The sequence below is a fragment of the Pempheris klunzingeri genome, chromosome 14 (assembly GCF_042242105.1).
Source record: "Pempheris klunzingeri isolate RE-2024b chromosome 14, fPemKlu1.hap1, whole genome shotgun sequence".
NCBI classification, from domain to species: Eukaryota; Metazoa; Chordata; class Actinopteri; order Acropomatiformes; family Pempheridae; genus Pempheris; species Pempheris klunzingeri.
Window position 1 is genome coordinate 24,462,896 of NC_092025.1, and position 16,883 is coordinate 24,479,778.

Below are 16,883 nucleotides of genomic sequence, written 5' to 3' on the forward strand. Positions count from 1 at the left end.
AATTTAAGTCCTGAGCTGTGAAAAACCAAAGAAACATACATAAGTGTGTCCCTGTGCTCCTACGAGCAGGTAGATTAAAACTACTATTAAAACTTAAAGTCTCCAAAGATCCTCCTGCCTGTCTGTTAGCAAAGCTAAACTCAATTTGCATCCAAAATGCATGTGTGAGGCTCCATGTTAGCTTGAGCCTCACCTGACGACAGCAGAGGGAGTTTAACAGGTTGATAAATGTGCAGAAATAACTAGTGTTTGCAGTGTCAGATGCCTTAATGAGGTCTTCGACACCTCAGGGTTCAGAAATGTGGCCTGAATTTCCTTCCCAGCTGGATGGTAGAAACTCAAAATCGTCACCCAGCGTCCGTCAGCTGATCCAGTAAACCAACTGAAGTCCAAACGTTCACTGGACATGTGAAGAAACGCCCAAAAACTTTCCCCAAAACTTCAAACTTTCTCGCTATCTTCTGAAAAATGTGAACACTTAACCGACTCGTCCTGAGGCTGGTTGAGATGATTCTTACTTCTCTCCTAAATCCAACTTTGACAATGATTTTCCTGTCCCAGATATATTTGTCAGACCTGAAACTGATCGTGTCAGAAGCAAATCCGCCCTTTTCGTCTAGTGTGAGCGTTCGTGAGGTGCATCTTTTTGCAGCTTGTCGTGAACTGTCGCAGAAAATGGGATGCGATTGTTGTCCCAGTATCATGGAGACAAGTCTGAGACAATCTGAGCAGTACCAAAGAAGATTATCAGGAAAACAGGGGCAGGGAGGGAGGCAGCAAATGCTCCAAAATACTCCAACATGGCTTCAAAGAAGGCAAAGACCAGCACTGGTGTTTCCTGTCTCGTATGGACACAGCAGCTCTCCAGTCGCAGGTCTCTCTAACTGGAATAATCTTGTTTGTAACCAGTGAATCCTGATGCCAACATGACAAAAAAGATCTTTTGAACGTCTTGGACGAGCAGGTACTACGAGACTGTGGCTGTTCAGGACAGATTTTGGTTTCTCGCTGGGTTTATGCTGAATAAAACTTCACCTGAGGCCTCCTGGAAAGACACAGCTTGGTGACTGGTTTGCATGAAGCATGAAGACACACCGAGTGTCCGTCAGCTGATCCAGTAAACCGAGCCGACAGCGTCCTGATGGGGAAGTCCAAACGTTCACTGGACGTGAAGACGCCCAAAAACTGCCCCTTCAAATTCAACCTTTCTCTCAAAAGTCCTCACTTAATCAACTTGAACTGAGCCAAACTGCTTGAAATGTCTCTTATTTCTTCAGACTGTCCACTGGATCCGTCGATAACTCCTTTAATTTCTTGCCCTGACTGTTTTCCGCCAGGGTTTGATGCCTTCATGGCCCATCGGAGGAGGTTTATCCATCCATCCCTTTCATGAAGATCTGTGCAGCAAACCCCTCTTCCCAACACATCCTCCTGTGATCTACTCATACACTGACAGGACTTCTTCTATCTTTCTTTTCCTGGCGGTCTTCAGAGACTCCCTCCACCCTTTCCTCCCTCCCCGCTCCGCCTGATGTCTCCATACATCTGGAAGAACAGCTCCATCTCTCTCTGCAGCGTGGTGTTACGGAGGTCGGCGTCGGCCTTGGCTCGCTCCATGTTGCGGATCTTGATCTCGGCGACGCTTCGGCTGCGCTTCTGCTGCTCCAGACTGACCCGCAGGACCATGACCTGCCGCTCGAGGACGTCATTACAGCGCTCCAGCCTGTGGCACACACACACACACACACACACACACACACACAGACACACACTTTATAGTATGTAAACAGGCTTAAACAACAGTCACAGATTACAAAAACTAGGATTTTCACACTAAACATTAAGTGTAAAAGACTTTATACAGAAGTGGACGTATCTTCTGGGTCTGAACAGTGAAGCCTTAAAGCTTCATCCTCTCTAGTGTCCAGCAGGGGGCGACTCCACTGGCTCCAAACAGGAGTCTGATTGGATGGAAGTCAAGGAGGAAATGAGGCGACTTCTCTCCTGATTTATCAGCTCAGTGAACAGTTTCCTGATGAGTTTCTGCTCTCAGTCTCTAGTTTACAGTCTTCTTCAGCACAGCAGGATGTTCATTTAGTAAATTATGGTCCATTTAGAGGAAGATAACCAAATAATAATCAATAACTAATCAGAGATGCAGCATCCTATCAATCAGACACGACTGGCTTCACTGAATGGTTGCAAAACCAAGATGGCAACAGCCTGAATGCCAAACTCAAGGCTTCAAAGTCCACAAACCATCAGGTGACGTTGGACGTAGCCACTGTGACGTCACCCGTTGGTTTGTGGACCGCCGTTTTGTAGCCTCCAGTTTCGCCATCTTGGTTTTTTGGAACGAGAAGTGATGTTTGTGCCGCAGTATTTGCTCGGCTCTGATTAGTTCATCATGACGTAGCCCCGTCCTAAAGCCTCCTCTGCTTTATCGTCTATCTTCCTCTAAATGGACCATAATTTACTAAATGAACTGAAGAAGACAGTAAACTAGAGACTGAGAGCAGAAACTGTTCACTGAGCTGATAGATCAGGAGAGAAGTCTCCTCATTTCCTCATTGACTTCCATCCAATCAGACTTCCTGTTTGGAGCCAGTGGAGTCGCCCCCTGCTGGACACTAGAGAGGATGCAGCTTTAAGGCTCTTCAACATCGGCTACTTCTATTAAACAGTCTCGATGTGGATGAATTATGAGTTTGGAGGACAGGAGGTCATTGTCCTCCCTGTGCTGGTGTCTCACCTCTGGATCCTGGCCTGGTACTCGGCCTTCTGCTGGGCCATCTGCTGCCGGAGCTCAGCCAGGACGGAGTGAGCGTCCCTGGGCTGCGACTGAGGCTCAGGCCCCTGGGGCTCCGGAGGACCAGAGGGGAGGAACACCTCTGAGCTGCCCGTACTCAGATTGCTGTCACTGAGTACAGAACCGGAGGCTGGAGAGTTAGGGTGATGGACATCATCATCATCGTCTTCATCATCATCATTGTCGTTGTTGTTTTCATGATCGTCATTATCGCTGTCTTCCACCTGACTGGAGGGTAACCTTTCAGATCTCTTTGGTGACACCTCAGGACTAACCGCGCCCACAGCATGACTACTCTCGTCCAGAGGTAGGACCTCGCAGGAAGACCATGAAGAAGAGTCCCTCGTCTGCCCCGCCTCCTCTTGCTCCTCGCCCTCTTCGCAGGGTTCAATCTGATCCCCCGGATCGTTGGTCTCAGAATGTCCTCCGATGGCGTCCAACACTTTGTCCAGGTTGTCATAGGCAGAAAGGGCGCTGTCGTCCTGAGCCTCACTGCTGCCCCTGCTGGCTGCATCTGGCACTCCTCCCTTTTCACCTGCAGCACCAGAGCTCCAGAAACCAGCGTCCACTTCTCCCGGGCCGGGCCAGGCCTTCGCCCAGCCCGCCTTGAGCATCGGTCTGGGGCTGGAGCTGTCCGGCACTGGGTCTTGTAGCTGGAGGCTGGTCGAAGAGGCTTGAATGTTTGCTGGGGATGGTCCTGGGCCAGCGTGGTGCTGGTGATAATCTGTGTTGTGTCTGTCAGCGTGGTGCTGACTGGAGGACGGCAGGGGGTAGAAGCAGTTCTCTGGGTGGGAGGAGGTGTAGCGATGGCCGAGAAGTCTCTTCTGGCCAGAGGACAAGTCCGATTTGGCAGCAGCAGAGTAGATGAAGCTACTGAAAGCAAAGAGACCGAGGTCAGACATTCAAGATGATGTCTAAAATCATTTCACGAGCAAAGACCACACCAGCAACAGCAAAAAGTGTGAATAGTGCCCTTACCTACCCTCCCCTTGTGTGAGCATATGTGTAGAGTCTACCGTCCAGGCCATGTCTGTATCTGTTTTGACCCCCATAACCTCTGAGATGATTGTGTGAGAGTTTGTGAGTGTTGGCTGAAGCTCTGCTGGAGCAGGTCCTGGGGTACCTGGGGTTCTGGGCGTCTGCGGCAGCGGCGGAGGACTGTCCCGCCTCTCTGGAGCGCTCTGCAATGAGAGGCAGAGACAGCTGGCGGAGGCAGGGCGGCGGGTGGAGATGAGGCTGCCTCAGGGCGCCTGGAGATGCGCGTGATCCTCCAGGCGGACGAGCGAACATGGACGGGGGGACTTTGGCGAACAGAGACTCGTGCTCTCTGATCATCTCCAACATCAGCACCTGCACCAGTGCTGCAGCTTGGACACAGAAGGAGAGATGAAGGCATCCTTTAAAGAATAGATAAAGAGGAACATTAACAGTGGTTCTGATGCCACCCTTTGGTTTCTGGGGGTAAGTTTTGATAGATTCACACAGTAAAGGTGTGATCACAGAAACCCAGAAACCCACCGCGCTCGTCTGCATCACATTCCAGTGTTTCAGGAGCTTCTAACAGGATCAAACAGGCCGCGTTTCTTCTTCTGCTGCTTTAAATGTGTTTCTAACAGGATCAAACAGGCCGCGTTTCTTCTTCTGCTGCTTTAAATGTGTTTCTAACAGGATCAAACAGGCCGCGTTTCTTCTTCTTCTGCTTTAAATGTGTTTCTAACAGGATCAAACAGGCCTCGTTTCTCCTTCTGCTGCTTTAAATGTGTCTCTTGGATGTACTTCCTGCTTTGTTGTGCTGCAGCTACAGACAGCAGCTAAAGTCACAGTCAGAGTGTTTCTCCATCCCAGATGAACTTCTGGTCGTCATGGTGTTAAAAACCCTCTGAGCGGCTGACGTCTGGCCTGGTGCCCCCCCCATTAGAGAGTAATACTGATGTGTTGCTGGAATATACCACTGACAGTCTGCAGGGGGGCTTTTATTTTGAAAGCTTCTCTGTTAGTCTGACTTCCTGCAGCGTCTGTCAGAAATAGACCAGATGCATATCTGTATGGGAGCGCAGAGACGCTTCTAAGACGCCTCTGAAACGCACCGTGGTGCTTCTAGTGGGATTTGAAGCGTTAACCAGAGTGAACGCCATCAGCTCATCGCCACACAGACGCTCCCGGTGGGTTTTAACCTTTAAAAAGTCTGAGTGGAGCAAGAGGCAAACACCACAACAGAGTGTTCCTGTGATCAGGTTTATTGGAAGTAAGTTTATATTTGAAAACCAATGAACCCCAGTTTGAACCGTTCAGAGTATTTCAACCAAAAATAAATTGGTTAAAGCCGAAAAAGTTGGATCTCAGCTGGAACGTCGCCTCCATCTTCGTATCATCGTTAGTTCGTCCCTGCTTGTTTTTTAAAACAAAAATCTGAATGCAGGACTAAAGGTGGCAGCTAATCAAAGCTGTCCACCATTTTGGTGCTACGTTTACGCCCGTTGTGCTTTGCGTAACCCTAACCCTAACCCTAACACAACGGTTCTGCTCAACACTTAATAAATTAGGTTGAAAAACACTGACTGAGACACCGAAGATCGGCTTTAAGAAGAAGCTCAGGTAGCTTTGACTCACAAAGGGTTAAACTAATTGGACCTATTTTGATTGTGAATTTATTCTGATTGATTACGTTTTTGTTCGTAAAAATTTAGATCCAAAATCGGTGTTATGTGAGATCACAGACATCATTTTGAAAGACAAAAGGAAGGAATAATCTAATCATTCAATGTGTTGCTGTGGCCCAGTTAGTCTGTCTACCTCCCATGATGCTTTGTGGATCTTCAGCTTTGGCTCGGAGGATGTTTGGCCCAAACACAGTGGCCAAGTTCTTGCCGCTCATCTTGTTGCTGCTGGAGTAACTCTGGACCTCATTTAAAAACCTGCACACACACAAAGAGCTCATTTATACTCTCAGGTTTTTGATAATTCCTCAAAAAATTAGCCATTTCTGCGATAACTATCTTCCTTTCGACGTTGGAAACCCCCTGAAACATTTACTCCACTATAACTGAACGACAAGAAGAACTCACCTTTCTGAGTTATGATGAATTCTACCATGAATTTATAATCTGTCACACTGGTGAAGGATCAATATTCCTCACTTGATCACATAAAACCGACGGTGGAGGATGCAGCTTGGTCATGTTGGGTTTGTTTTTTTTATTCCATATTTCATAATACAAGACAAACACAAAGTAGGAGGAGGCTTACTGGCAGATGAAGTTGAGTAGGTTAAAGTTTGAAACTGGCAACTCATGAAGAAGATTCCTCAACTCCCCCAAACCCTGAGAGAGGGAGAATAAGAGAGCACAAGGATGGGAGTCAAGAGGAGGGAAGAAAAGAAGGAAGAAAGCTTTAGTGACAAACATATAAAGGAACCACAGACTGTTTAATAGAAGTAGGCGACTCCACCGGCTCCAAACAGGAGTCTGATTGGATGGAAGTCAATGAGAAAATTAATTTATCAGCTCAGTGAACATTTTCCTGATGAGTTTCTGCTCTCAGTCTCTAGTTTACAGTCTTCTTCAGCACAGCAGGACGTTCATTTAGTAAATTATGGTCCATTTAGAGGAAGATACACCAGGAAGAGGGGGCGGGGCTTTAGGGCGGGGCTACCTGCTCACTGACCAATCAATTGTTAATTGAAGCGTGTGTTTGGCTCCTGTTGTGACTAACATGTGAGCACTGAATACCAGGATTCTGTCCACGAAAACTCTACAGGGCTTTTACTTTGAAAGGGAAACAGGAAGTATGTATTTAAAAGAATTTTTTGCCATCTATGTGACATAATCTACAAATATGGACCGTGCAAGTTTTAAAAAGTTCTAATCCTGCTGGTTTTGACGTGAGAACATGACTTCTTCACTGTGTTTCTGCTGCGAGCTGTATTGTGGCAAAAATAGGCGAGGCTAAGGCGGGCGGTGTCCCGGCCTTAGCCTGACCAATCAGAGGCAGACGGGGAAAAAAAACAACTAATGCACCACTTCTGACTCCAAAATCAAGATGGTGGTTTTGAAAATGCTCAACTCAAAATAATTTTTACACTTTAAGCTTAACTCTAACAGAAAGTAAACAAAACCACGTGTGCACCTTTAAAGAGTAACTTAACATCACGCTGAGGGTTTGTTTCACCTGTGATGACGCCGTGATGTCACAGGGTCCTGGAGGACACCTGAGCATCACTACAGCAGGGTGATAAGGTTTTCAGCTTGTTTGACAGGGTGGTGTGCAGCTGTAGTTACCAGTGTGCGGTCACGTGACAGCCTCTGACCGCAGAGCAGGAAGTCCTGGTAGCGGCGGTAAGGAACCAGAGGCTCCGGCAGCTGTCTGAGGTAGAGCTTCAGCAGTGACGCCACCGTGTGGACGTCTGTGCTGCTGCAGGCAAAGCACACAGCAGGCTAACTTTCCTCACAACGCCTCTGAAGAACATGTGATCAGGAAAAGAGTGCAGAAGACAAAACCAGCAGAGGGGTCGTACCTGTCGAAGGACGGCCTCTCCCCCGAATCGAAGGCCTCCTGCAGCTCCTTGACCAGACTGGCCCGTCCCGGCTGGCGAAACAAGCCCACCTCCTGCAAGCCGCGCTCCCGGATGAAGGTCACACACTGCTCCACCACCAGAGGAACCAAACGCACCCCATAACGGCGCTCATACAGCACCGTCTCCTCCAGACGCTGCCCAAACACCCCTGCAAGGGAGGAAGAGTAATGAGGATCCTCTCTGACATGAAGCTGACCTGGAACATTAGTGTTTCCAGGATGAGACGTCATGTTATTATTATTTTACCAGTAGAAGACACAAGAACACATTAACTAAGACACATTAATGACTTATTATCCCCTTCTAATGAATCAGTAGCATGTGTGTGTTAATGTGTACCTGTGAAAGGGATCCAGACTCCCTTATTGAGGCTCTTCAGCCACTCGTCACCCTGACCGGCGCTGTTAGACAGGAAGAAGTAGGAGCCTGGGCTGGCAAGCACGTCTCTGTTACCTGTGAACCAAGATGACGCCCATCACTGGCGACCGTTACACCGACCACCACCACGTCCAGGTGATGTCCTTCATTTCCTTCAGCTGAACCACTTCTACCATGTTTTAATGTATTTTCACGTATTTTTCCTTTACAAAAACGTTTCATATGACTGCTGACACACACACACACACACACACACACACACACACACACACACACACACCTCCCTACCTTCTATACTAAGACACTTTCCTCTCTTGTTCCCATCATGCTCCACTGTCCGTCCTTCTCAAAGTCACATCAAACACACACGTATGTCTAAAGCACACACACATGTACACACACACACACACACACACACACACACACACACACACAATGTCACCTCAGATAGATGCCTAAAGACCCTGAGTCAGCGTTTAACGGATGTCACTCCAGGGCAGCACGTACAAACACACACGACGAGAAATGTGGAGGGATTAACAGGTAATCTGTTGATGGTGTGTGTGTGTGTGTGTGTGTGTGTGTGTGTGTGTGTGTGTGTGTGTGTGTGTGTGTGTGTGTGTGTGTGTGTGTGTGTGTCTCACCTTTGTGGCCTGTACTGTCATGTTTCCAGGACTTGAAGCAGCTGAGTCCCATGCTGCAGTGCTCCTCCTGCTCCGGTTGCTACGGTAACGGTTGTGGATGCTCAACGCGAACGATGTGAAGGTTTTGTTTGTTTTGTTTTCTTTATGTTTGCAGACTTCTGTGACAGTTTAGAGGGTTTTGATGTTCTTTTCTTCTTCTTCTGTTCCGTCACCCTTCAGTCTTTCGGCCTCTTTCACCATCCAGAGTCCCAGTTTTTGTGTGTTTTTAACATCCTGGCAGATGTGTGGCTACAAAGAGTTTCCCCTGGGCGGCAAACAGGCCTTAAAAAAAGAGACGTTCTTGGTGAATATGAACCCTAAAACACAGGTTCCTGGATATTTCAGCTTAAAAGACGAGCTCAGGGGACGTAGTGGCTTTTCAGAGAGGTTCTCAGCAGATGTTCACCCTTAAGTTCCTGGTTCTTGGTGGATATAAGTCAAACAGGAGGGGATTTTAAAAGAGGGTGAGGAGAGGGAATATTTAAACCTTGGAGAGAGTTGGTGGGTTTTTAACGTAAGAAATATAGTTTCATGTGATACATTCAGCCTTAAAAAGACATTTCAAATGGAGGTTTAAAGAGAGAGGCTGGAGAGGATCATGGTAGATCCAGAATCAGAACGGTTTTTGGAAGGCTTCCCATCCTTCTTCTCGTCCTATCCTGCCTCTTTGTGTCTTAAAGGGAGGTTTCATGTGCAGAGATTTTCAGCTCAAAGTGTGTGTGTGGGGGGGGGAATCACACCTTCTGGACCAGTTTTTGGATGAGATCCAGAGTGTAAATTCCCCATGGAGAGATGTTCTTGATGGATATCAGAGGACATGAAGGAGAGATTCTACGTCCAACTCAGCCACCAGACTCCTCTCAGACTGGTTCTCCTGCTCTCCTTGGATGCACAGACACTTTCAGTCGGTTCATTTCAAAGCTCACGTCAACATTTTCGGACACGTGCTATTTCCAGCCTCCTCCTCTAAACAGCAATCTCTCCAAAGCTGGTTTCTGAATAATTCCTGAACAGGAGAAAACGATCTTAAGTGTCGCTTAGCGAGCAACACAACCTTCAAAATGCTCCAAGCTGAGGAACCTTCAGGAGGGATGAACTGGTTCCTGTGTGCAGAGCTTCTCCTCAACATCAGCCAGAACAGGATTTCCAGTCTTTCAGGGTGCATCCAGAAGCCCAGACATCATCAGGGGACAAACTTTCTCATGAAATGAACTCTAAACTGTCTCCAGTCTGGTGTCTGACTGCATGAGGCTCATGAGGATCAGCCTCACTCCACCTGTCTCCTTCTCTGCAGCTCTCCCCCTTTTATATTAGATCGTCTCTCAGCCGCTGACGAGAAGTTAAACCATCCTGAAGGAACGTTTGGCTCTTTTTCCTTCTCATCTCGCCCTCGTCCATCGGCCAGGGAGTCAAACTACTCCGTCGTCCATCAGGAAAGAGGCGATCTTCGTGTTCCCTTCTGCATCCTCCCTCCCTCCCTCCTTCCTTCCTTCCTTCCTTGTCTCCCTTTCTGTCCTTTGCTTTACTCGCTCTCTAGCTGGACGCCCTGCTCCATCCTCACAACACAGTCCACTGTCCACGTCTTCCTCATCCCCCCGGCCCTCTTCTTCCTCTCCTCCTTCACTCTGGCCCCTTTTTTCCCTCCTATCTCTCTCTCTCTCCCCCGTTGTCCCCCTCTTTGTCCCTGTCCAGCTCGTCCTTCTCTCCCTCCTCTCTCTCTCCCTCCTCTCTCTCTCTCTCTCTCTCTCTCCATTTCCCAGCAATGTGTGTGCCCCCTCGTTGCCCCCCTCCCCATTTACCTCATCAATAACCATGCTGTGTGTGTGTGTGTGTGTGTGTGTGTGTGTGTGTGTGTGTGTGTGTGAGGACTGTGCATTAGGAAAATTGGTTCTCTGCGACGCAGCGCTGTTTTACCAAAGTAATCACAGCTGATGGTGAGAGAGAGACAGAGAGAGAGAGAGAGAGAGAGAGAGAGAGAGAGAGAGAGAGAGAGACAGAGAGAGAGAGAGAGAGAGACAGAGAGAGAGAGAGAAAGAGAGAGAGAGAGAGAGAGATGATCTGGCTCAAATTCTGCTGCTGCTGAAGTATGGTCTGCTGCAGCACACACACACACACACACACACACACACACACACACACTGTCACCATGATTCAAATGGACATAAAAGCGAGAGAAGCTGGTCGGTCCAGTCAACTTTTGAACTCAATTAAAGTATGAGGAACCTCCCTCTCTCTCTCTCTCTCTCCCTCTCTCTCTCTCTCTCTCTGTACAATTCATTTCAATAAGCCTCATTGGCCTGAAGTACAATACTGTATACAGTATATGGCTATAGCTTTGTCAGGAATCAATATAAGCAATCATATATTAACAGTTGTCCTGCCTACAGACTAAAATATGCACCAGACACATTCACTTCAGCCGGGCTTTATTGGCACGAAAGGTTCAGGACTGACGAAGCATCAGAATATTAGTATGAAGTGTTTTTATGCACAAAAACAATAACACATGAAGTATATAACACGCTGAATAATCGATGTTCTCCCACAACCACTGGTGTTTTTCTGCTTTCAGGCTTTCCACCAGAGAGGAAGAGAAGTCGAGCAGTGATGCCGGATGTTCAGGCCTCGGCTTCTGTGCAGGTCAGTGAAGTTCTTCCACACCAGACTCATGTTGTTATGTACCTCTGTGAGCTACAGACAAAGAAACCAGGTCATTTTTTTGGTCTTACCGTAGTTTTCTCACTCCCACCAAGTTCTGTGTGCAGACGAGCCAGACGTGTGACTCAAAAGAAAACCTGGCGCTGAACTGTGTTGGGTGATTTCGCCAAGATGAACCTAACTGGGTGTTTGGGAAACGCCACGGTCAGCGTTGACTGTTGGTAGGAGACGACATGCAAATGCACAAAAATCCACCCCGACCTCCTCTTTTAAAGGTTTTGCAGCAATATAAAGCAGAGCTGAAGCAGAGACAACCAGAGCTAAAACACCAAATAGTCCATTTTAAGTGCGACAGACTCACAACCCAATAATATATTAATGCCGTTCTGTATGTCTGCCTGATAGACTGAGGTCTAATCACAGCTGAGAGCTTTCTCGTCTGTCTGTCAATACGACTGACATACTCTTCATTACAAAGTGCTCTGTGTGTGTGTGTGTGTGTGTGTGTGTGTGTGTGTGCTGTCCACTAAATGAAATCTGTCACCTCCTCTCCTCTTCACTCTGACAGCATGTCAGTAATGATTCACACACACACATACACACACACACACACACATTGCTAACCAGGAGTCCTGACCTCACCGACCGGCTGCATCCTCTAGAGGAAAGTCCACCAGCAGCTCCCTCCAGTGATCACACACAGTAACTACAACATGAATACTTCCATAAATAATCCCAGAAGACAAAGACAAACGAGCATTTGTCTTTACAGCAACTAGACTGTGAATATTACACATTTTAACCAGCGTCACTTCCTCATGGAGAACAGAAACAGACTATAATGAGGCTCCCAAACAAGGAAGGTGCTGCACAAACATATTAAAGACAGCGCACAGACTGTGTGGTAAATAATAAATAGCTGTAAAATAAGTGTCAGTTTGAGTTTTAATTGAGCCTCCCAGAGGGCAGGAGGTGTCTGCAACGTCCTGCAGTGAGCGAGCTGCTGATTAACTTTAACACTAAGTGAAAACCAGGACTAACATACGAACTGAACTAATAAGATGACAACCACAGGAGCAGGAACAAAGCAAAGGTGACGCAAACGAGGAACATAAGACAAGATAAGATCGACTTTATTCACCCCGAAGGAAATTATTTTGCCAGAATACAAATACAAAAGCTGAAGCAGTATACACAGTTACAGAAAGGAATTAAATACAAATCAAAATAAGTTCACAAAGTGTAAAGTGTCTCAGAAATAGTGCCTGACAAATTAAATAGAAATAAGTACAAACTGTAAACAAGAAGCGGGTAAATAACAGAAAGTGCATTGAGAGTAAACATTGCAGAGGAATATTGCACTTGAATAACTTGACAACTGTTGCACATGATTGAACGAGTCCATCAGTTCAGTGTCCCTCCTGCAGAAGGAGGAGGAATTATAATCTGATTGAACATGTGACAAACACAAGGCTGGTAAAGTAAGACAGACTAGACAGAACAGAACTAGACCACAAAATACAACACACAACAGGGGGAGCGACGACCCACAGCTGCTCAGGAGTCCAAAGAAGGGAAACAGAAGACTAGACAGGGTATAAACTGGATAAAAAGATATAAAAGAGAGATATAACCTAAATATGATCATGAATCTAAAAACAGCCCGACTTTGATATATTTAGAGAGAGTCAAAGTAAATAATCAGGACTCGTGCTTGTGACGCGGGTTAGCGTCTAGTTTCAGAATTTGAGCTATGCTAGTTGTAAAAGGTGAGGATATTTTTATTTTTTATGTTTAGGGCGGAAATACAAGCCCGTGGTGGTCGTTCATATGTGCCAAAGCCACTGTAAAAATTCCATCTGTGACTTTTCACGGCCTCGCACCGAGCTGCATTCAAACATCTGGCTGTTAAAGAGGCTAACTGATACGGTTATAGACTATAACTCAGGCCTGTTTCTCATCAACTGTAACTGTAAATACATCTTTAAATGTTAAATATTTTATTTATTATGTACACTAGTGGGCATTAGCAGGTATTTTAATGTACATACATCCTGTTCCTTGAACCTTCTTCACCATATTCTCTCCCACTGCAACTTATGGCCTTTAAAAACATAAATATTGGAAATAAATAAGAATAAATTAGAACAAACATTACTGAAATGTTCAAAACACACAATGTGTTAAAGCTGTTGAATGCAGTCAGGTGACATGATACTGGATGCACAGTGTATACTGTTGCAGTCAGTCACCCATCACCTGCAGCTGCTGCCAGGTTGACGTCACTCCGTTTAAAGAATGAAACTACACTCGAGTCACGTGGAGCCGCAAACTGCTGCTGCACGTCTGGCTGCACTGAAGTCGCTGCAGGAACTCTGAGCTTTTTGGAAAATTGTTTGGCGTGAGGATCTGTGTGAGGCGTTTGGCTGCCACATCCGCTGTGTGATTTCATCTAGTCGTGGTGTTTTTGTCGCCAGGTGCAGCTCTGTGACAGGTAGTAAAGCTAAAGATAGCTTGTTTGAAAGCTTTACAGTAAAACCTGACCTTTAAATGCAAACATGGTGCATTTTAAAGGGAAGTTACAGGCTCGTACAGTTTGCTTTGGTTGCTCACTGACTTTACTTCATTGGAGTGGAACTAGTTTTAACTCTGTTTTGACTGCGATTAGTATTTCATGATGTTTTAAAGTATATAAAGAGAAAAAAAACAGTGAGCCCAGAATTGAACCCAGAGGAACACCGCTGAGAAATGTATGTGCTGTCTGAGAGGTGGGATCAACAGTTTTCATGCTAAATTGAGGTTTTTTGAACAAGATAAACTACAAAAGACCATGAAACGTATATATATCACCTTTAAAGTTGGCACACTTTCACAGAGGAACATTATCAGTCGCTTGGATTGTCTCTGGCCACCTGTTGAATTTAAGTCCAATATCCACTCTCTTTTAGCTCTGTTTTGGGTCTCTACCAGCTCCTGAAGGAACTATCTGGCTCTTTAACTACATAGGGACCCTACATGGGACCCCTTTCACATTATCACATTGTCATTTAATGCATTGTTATTAAGAAAATATCCATTATTGTCACTTTAAATGATGCTTTATCTTATTTTTTTGATTTCTCTAAGCAATTCTCATATAGAAACACTGACAATGAAAATGAAAATTCATCCTACAGATGTCTGTGTAGCCTCAGGTTATTATTTTATGCCACAAAAGCCCTGAAAACCATTAGAATATGCTGTGTCCCTGCAAAATGAAAACATAAAAGGAAAACATTATTCCTTCATTGCACCATAGGCAGAGTAGTTCAGTCCTTTCAGCTAATCAAACAAGCTAGAAAATATAAATGTGGAACCACATAGTCATAAAATAAAACGTTAAAAATAAAGTAAATATGCTGAATCTCGTGCAACTTACAACAGTGTAATGACCTACAAGTGCAGACCTGGGTCTTGCGTGAACTGCCATGATTCATGGAATACATCACACAATCTGCTGCATAATCCTGCATCAACAGCGCCAGATCAGACACATTATACTATGTTTTCTCCTGCAGGACGAAAGAAGAGCCCCTGCTGGGTCAGGCCAAGGGTCGGGGCTGGACCAGCTCCCCGTGTCCCTTTTCACTTCAGCTGGCTGAGCATTTTACTGCCTAGAAGTGCGAAGGAACGTCTTGGTTTTCTGAGGGACATTATGTTTTATTGCACCACGGACGCCATTGCTGTCGCTCCTTGTTTGGCAGCTACGCAGCGTGGCAACAAGTGTTTGTGTTCCCCCTAGTAAGAGGAAGCTGAGGAAGAGGAGGGTCAAAGTTACTGAAACAGATCAACGGGAGACCAAACAGCAGCGAAGCAGAGAGGAGGAGAAGACACTGCAGCTTCGGCAACAAAGACAAAGGTAAGCAGAGAAATCAATCAACACAGAAACACATCTGAAGAACAGAAAGAACAGGAATCTCTGGGTGACACCGGCATCAACAAGGATTTGACTGATGAAGGGTTTTCAAAGCTGGAGCAGAGATTTATGAAGTAAAACTAGCAGCAATTGCTCAAAACACTACCAGACTAATCAAATCTAGCCGTTGCATCAATAACACAGAGTGACAGGAAGAAAGGAGTTAACATGAAACAGTTGATAATCAAAACTAGAGCAGCTTTACCAACCAAAACTATTGCAAGTATTTTCATGCTTAAGTACTGATTCAGCTTCTTTGCTTTAGTAAATGTGGATAAAGAGGCTCTGAAACTTAAATTATAAAAGGTGAAAAGTTTCTTCTTATGTTCTCTGAAATTCGGCCATAGATGAATCTACTCCGTCGCCCAAAATAAAATAAAACAACTTGATAATTCCCCTCAAATGCATTAAAACTAAAGTAACAAGCTTGTTTTTAAAAGTGGATTTATTTGTGTTAAAATGTAAAAAGCTGTTGTTTTACTTTTCAGATTGTAAAAACAAAAAAGATGTCTGTCTGTGTGTTCGGTGTCCTAAATGCTGCGCTCGGGAGTCTGCGGTTAGCACACATAGTGCTCATTGTTAGGGCTTTGTGGGCCGGTTGCTCCATTTCATCTAAGTGTATTTTAAGGCATATCAGATGAGCTGTTAAACTAAAACTGATAGGGGTCTAATCCCCTTCAATTAGAGGCATCAGTCACTTATGTCAGCCATGTGGAATGAATTACATCATATCATCAGCGTAGAAAACAAACAGAGCCGAAGCTTCAAGAGTCCGTAGGAGAGTGAGGAGAGTGATTTCACAGAATAAAAGATGAAAAAATAAAAATAAAGGGAATCACTAAAGTAATTTGGATATGGGAGAGACAGATAACAGTGAGGGGCACTGTTATCTGTCTTTCTCATATCCAACTTACTTTAGTGATAAAGAGACATTTGTATGGATAAGTGAAACTTTTGACCTGCTGGTGGTGTTACTGACAATAAGAAGACCAAGACGAAGAAGAAACTTTACTAATGTAGCACATTTTTAAGCACAAAATGCAGAAAAGTGAAAAGTCAGGGGGCCGTCAGGAGGTTGAGGACTGACCGACCAGCACAGCAACCCTGGCTTCCTTTCTCCTATGTTGCTAGCATGGCCAAAGATACTTCCACAATTCCCTCTTTTCCACTCTATAAGACTGAAATATCACCAGTACAAGCAGTGATCCCTGAGGGACACCACACTAACAAAATACAGAGAAGGAAAAGCTCCATATGACAGCAGGGACAGAGGATGTCAGTCAGAGGAGCTGCTGCTGCTCGTTAATATCTAACAGCCATTAACAACAACTGACAGTTTGAGCTCCAACATATTGTTTGTGGACACCTGTGCAGGCGACAGCGCTGAACTAACGCATGAACACTGCAGGTTATCATTTAGTTTATAAGGAGGACACAGACACTTCATACAGCAGACGAGTGTATACGTGGATCTACCGACGCCCAAGGATCCGTTCATATGAGACCAGGTTTGCTGTTAACAGAGTCTGCAGTGTAGTTCACACACTTCCTTAATAAACCTAGACATTATACAGAGTCATACCAGGTTTCCACATCTGTCTGAGGACAGTACCTTTTAAAGTAAACCTCAAAAAATTGTTGTTACCAGAAATATTTCATAATCTAGGTGAGTGTTTCCCAATTCTGCTCCCTCTGCGTTTTAAATAATTTCCTGCTCCATCACACCTGATTCAAACGATCATCTCGTCATCGAGCTCTGCAGAAGCCCGATAACGACCCTGAGGTGTGCTGGAGCAGGGAAACATCTGAAGCACGCAGGTTAGTACC

The 16,883-nt window shown here is 45.5% G+C and overlaps 1 protein-coding gene across 1 annotated transcript; it reads right to left on the bottom strand.

The window, feature by feature from the left end:
* Nucleotides 1-1,488: 1,488 nt before the first annotated feature.
* LOC139213550 (rho GTPase-activating protein 24-like) lies at nucleotides 1,489-8,456 on the bottom strand. Its single transcript, XM_070844277.1, has 9 exons — nucleotides 8,405-8,456; nucleotides 7,722-7,835; nucleotides 7,323-7,530; nucleotides 7,087-7,219; nucleotides 6,056-6,129; nucleotides 5,603-5,724; nucleotides 3,933-4,176; nucleotides 2,753-3,679; nucleotides 1,489-1,723 (listed from the first exon to the last, which is right to left on the bottom strand). The coding sequence occupies exons 1-9, from the start codon at nucleotides 8,454-8,456 to the stop codon at nucleotides 1,489-1,491; spliced, it is 2,109 nt and encodes a 702-aa protein (XP_070700378.1).
* Between the last annotated feature and the right edge of the window lie 8,427 nt (nucleotides 8,457-16,883).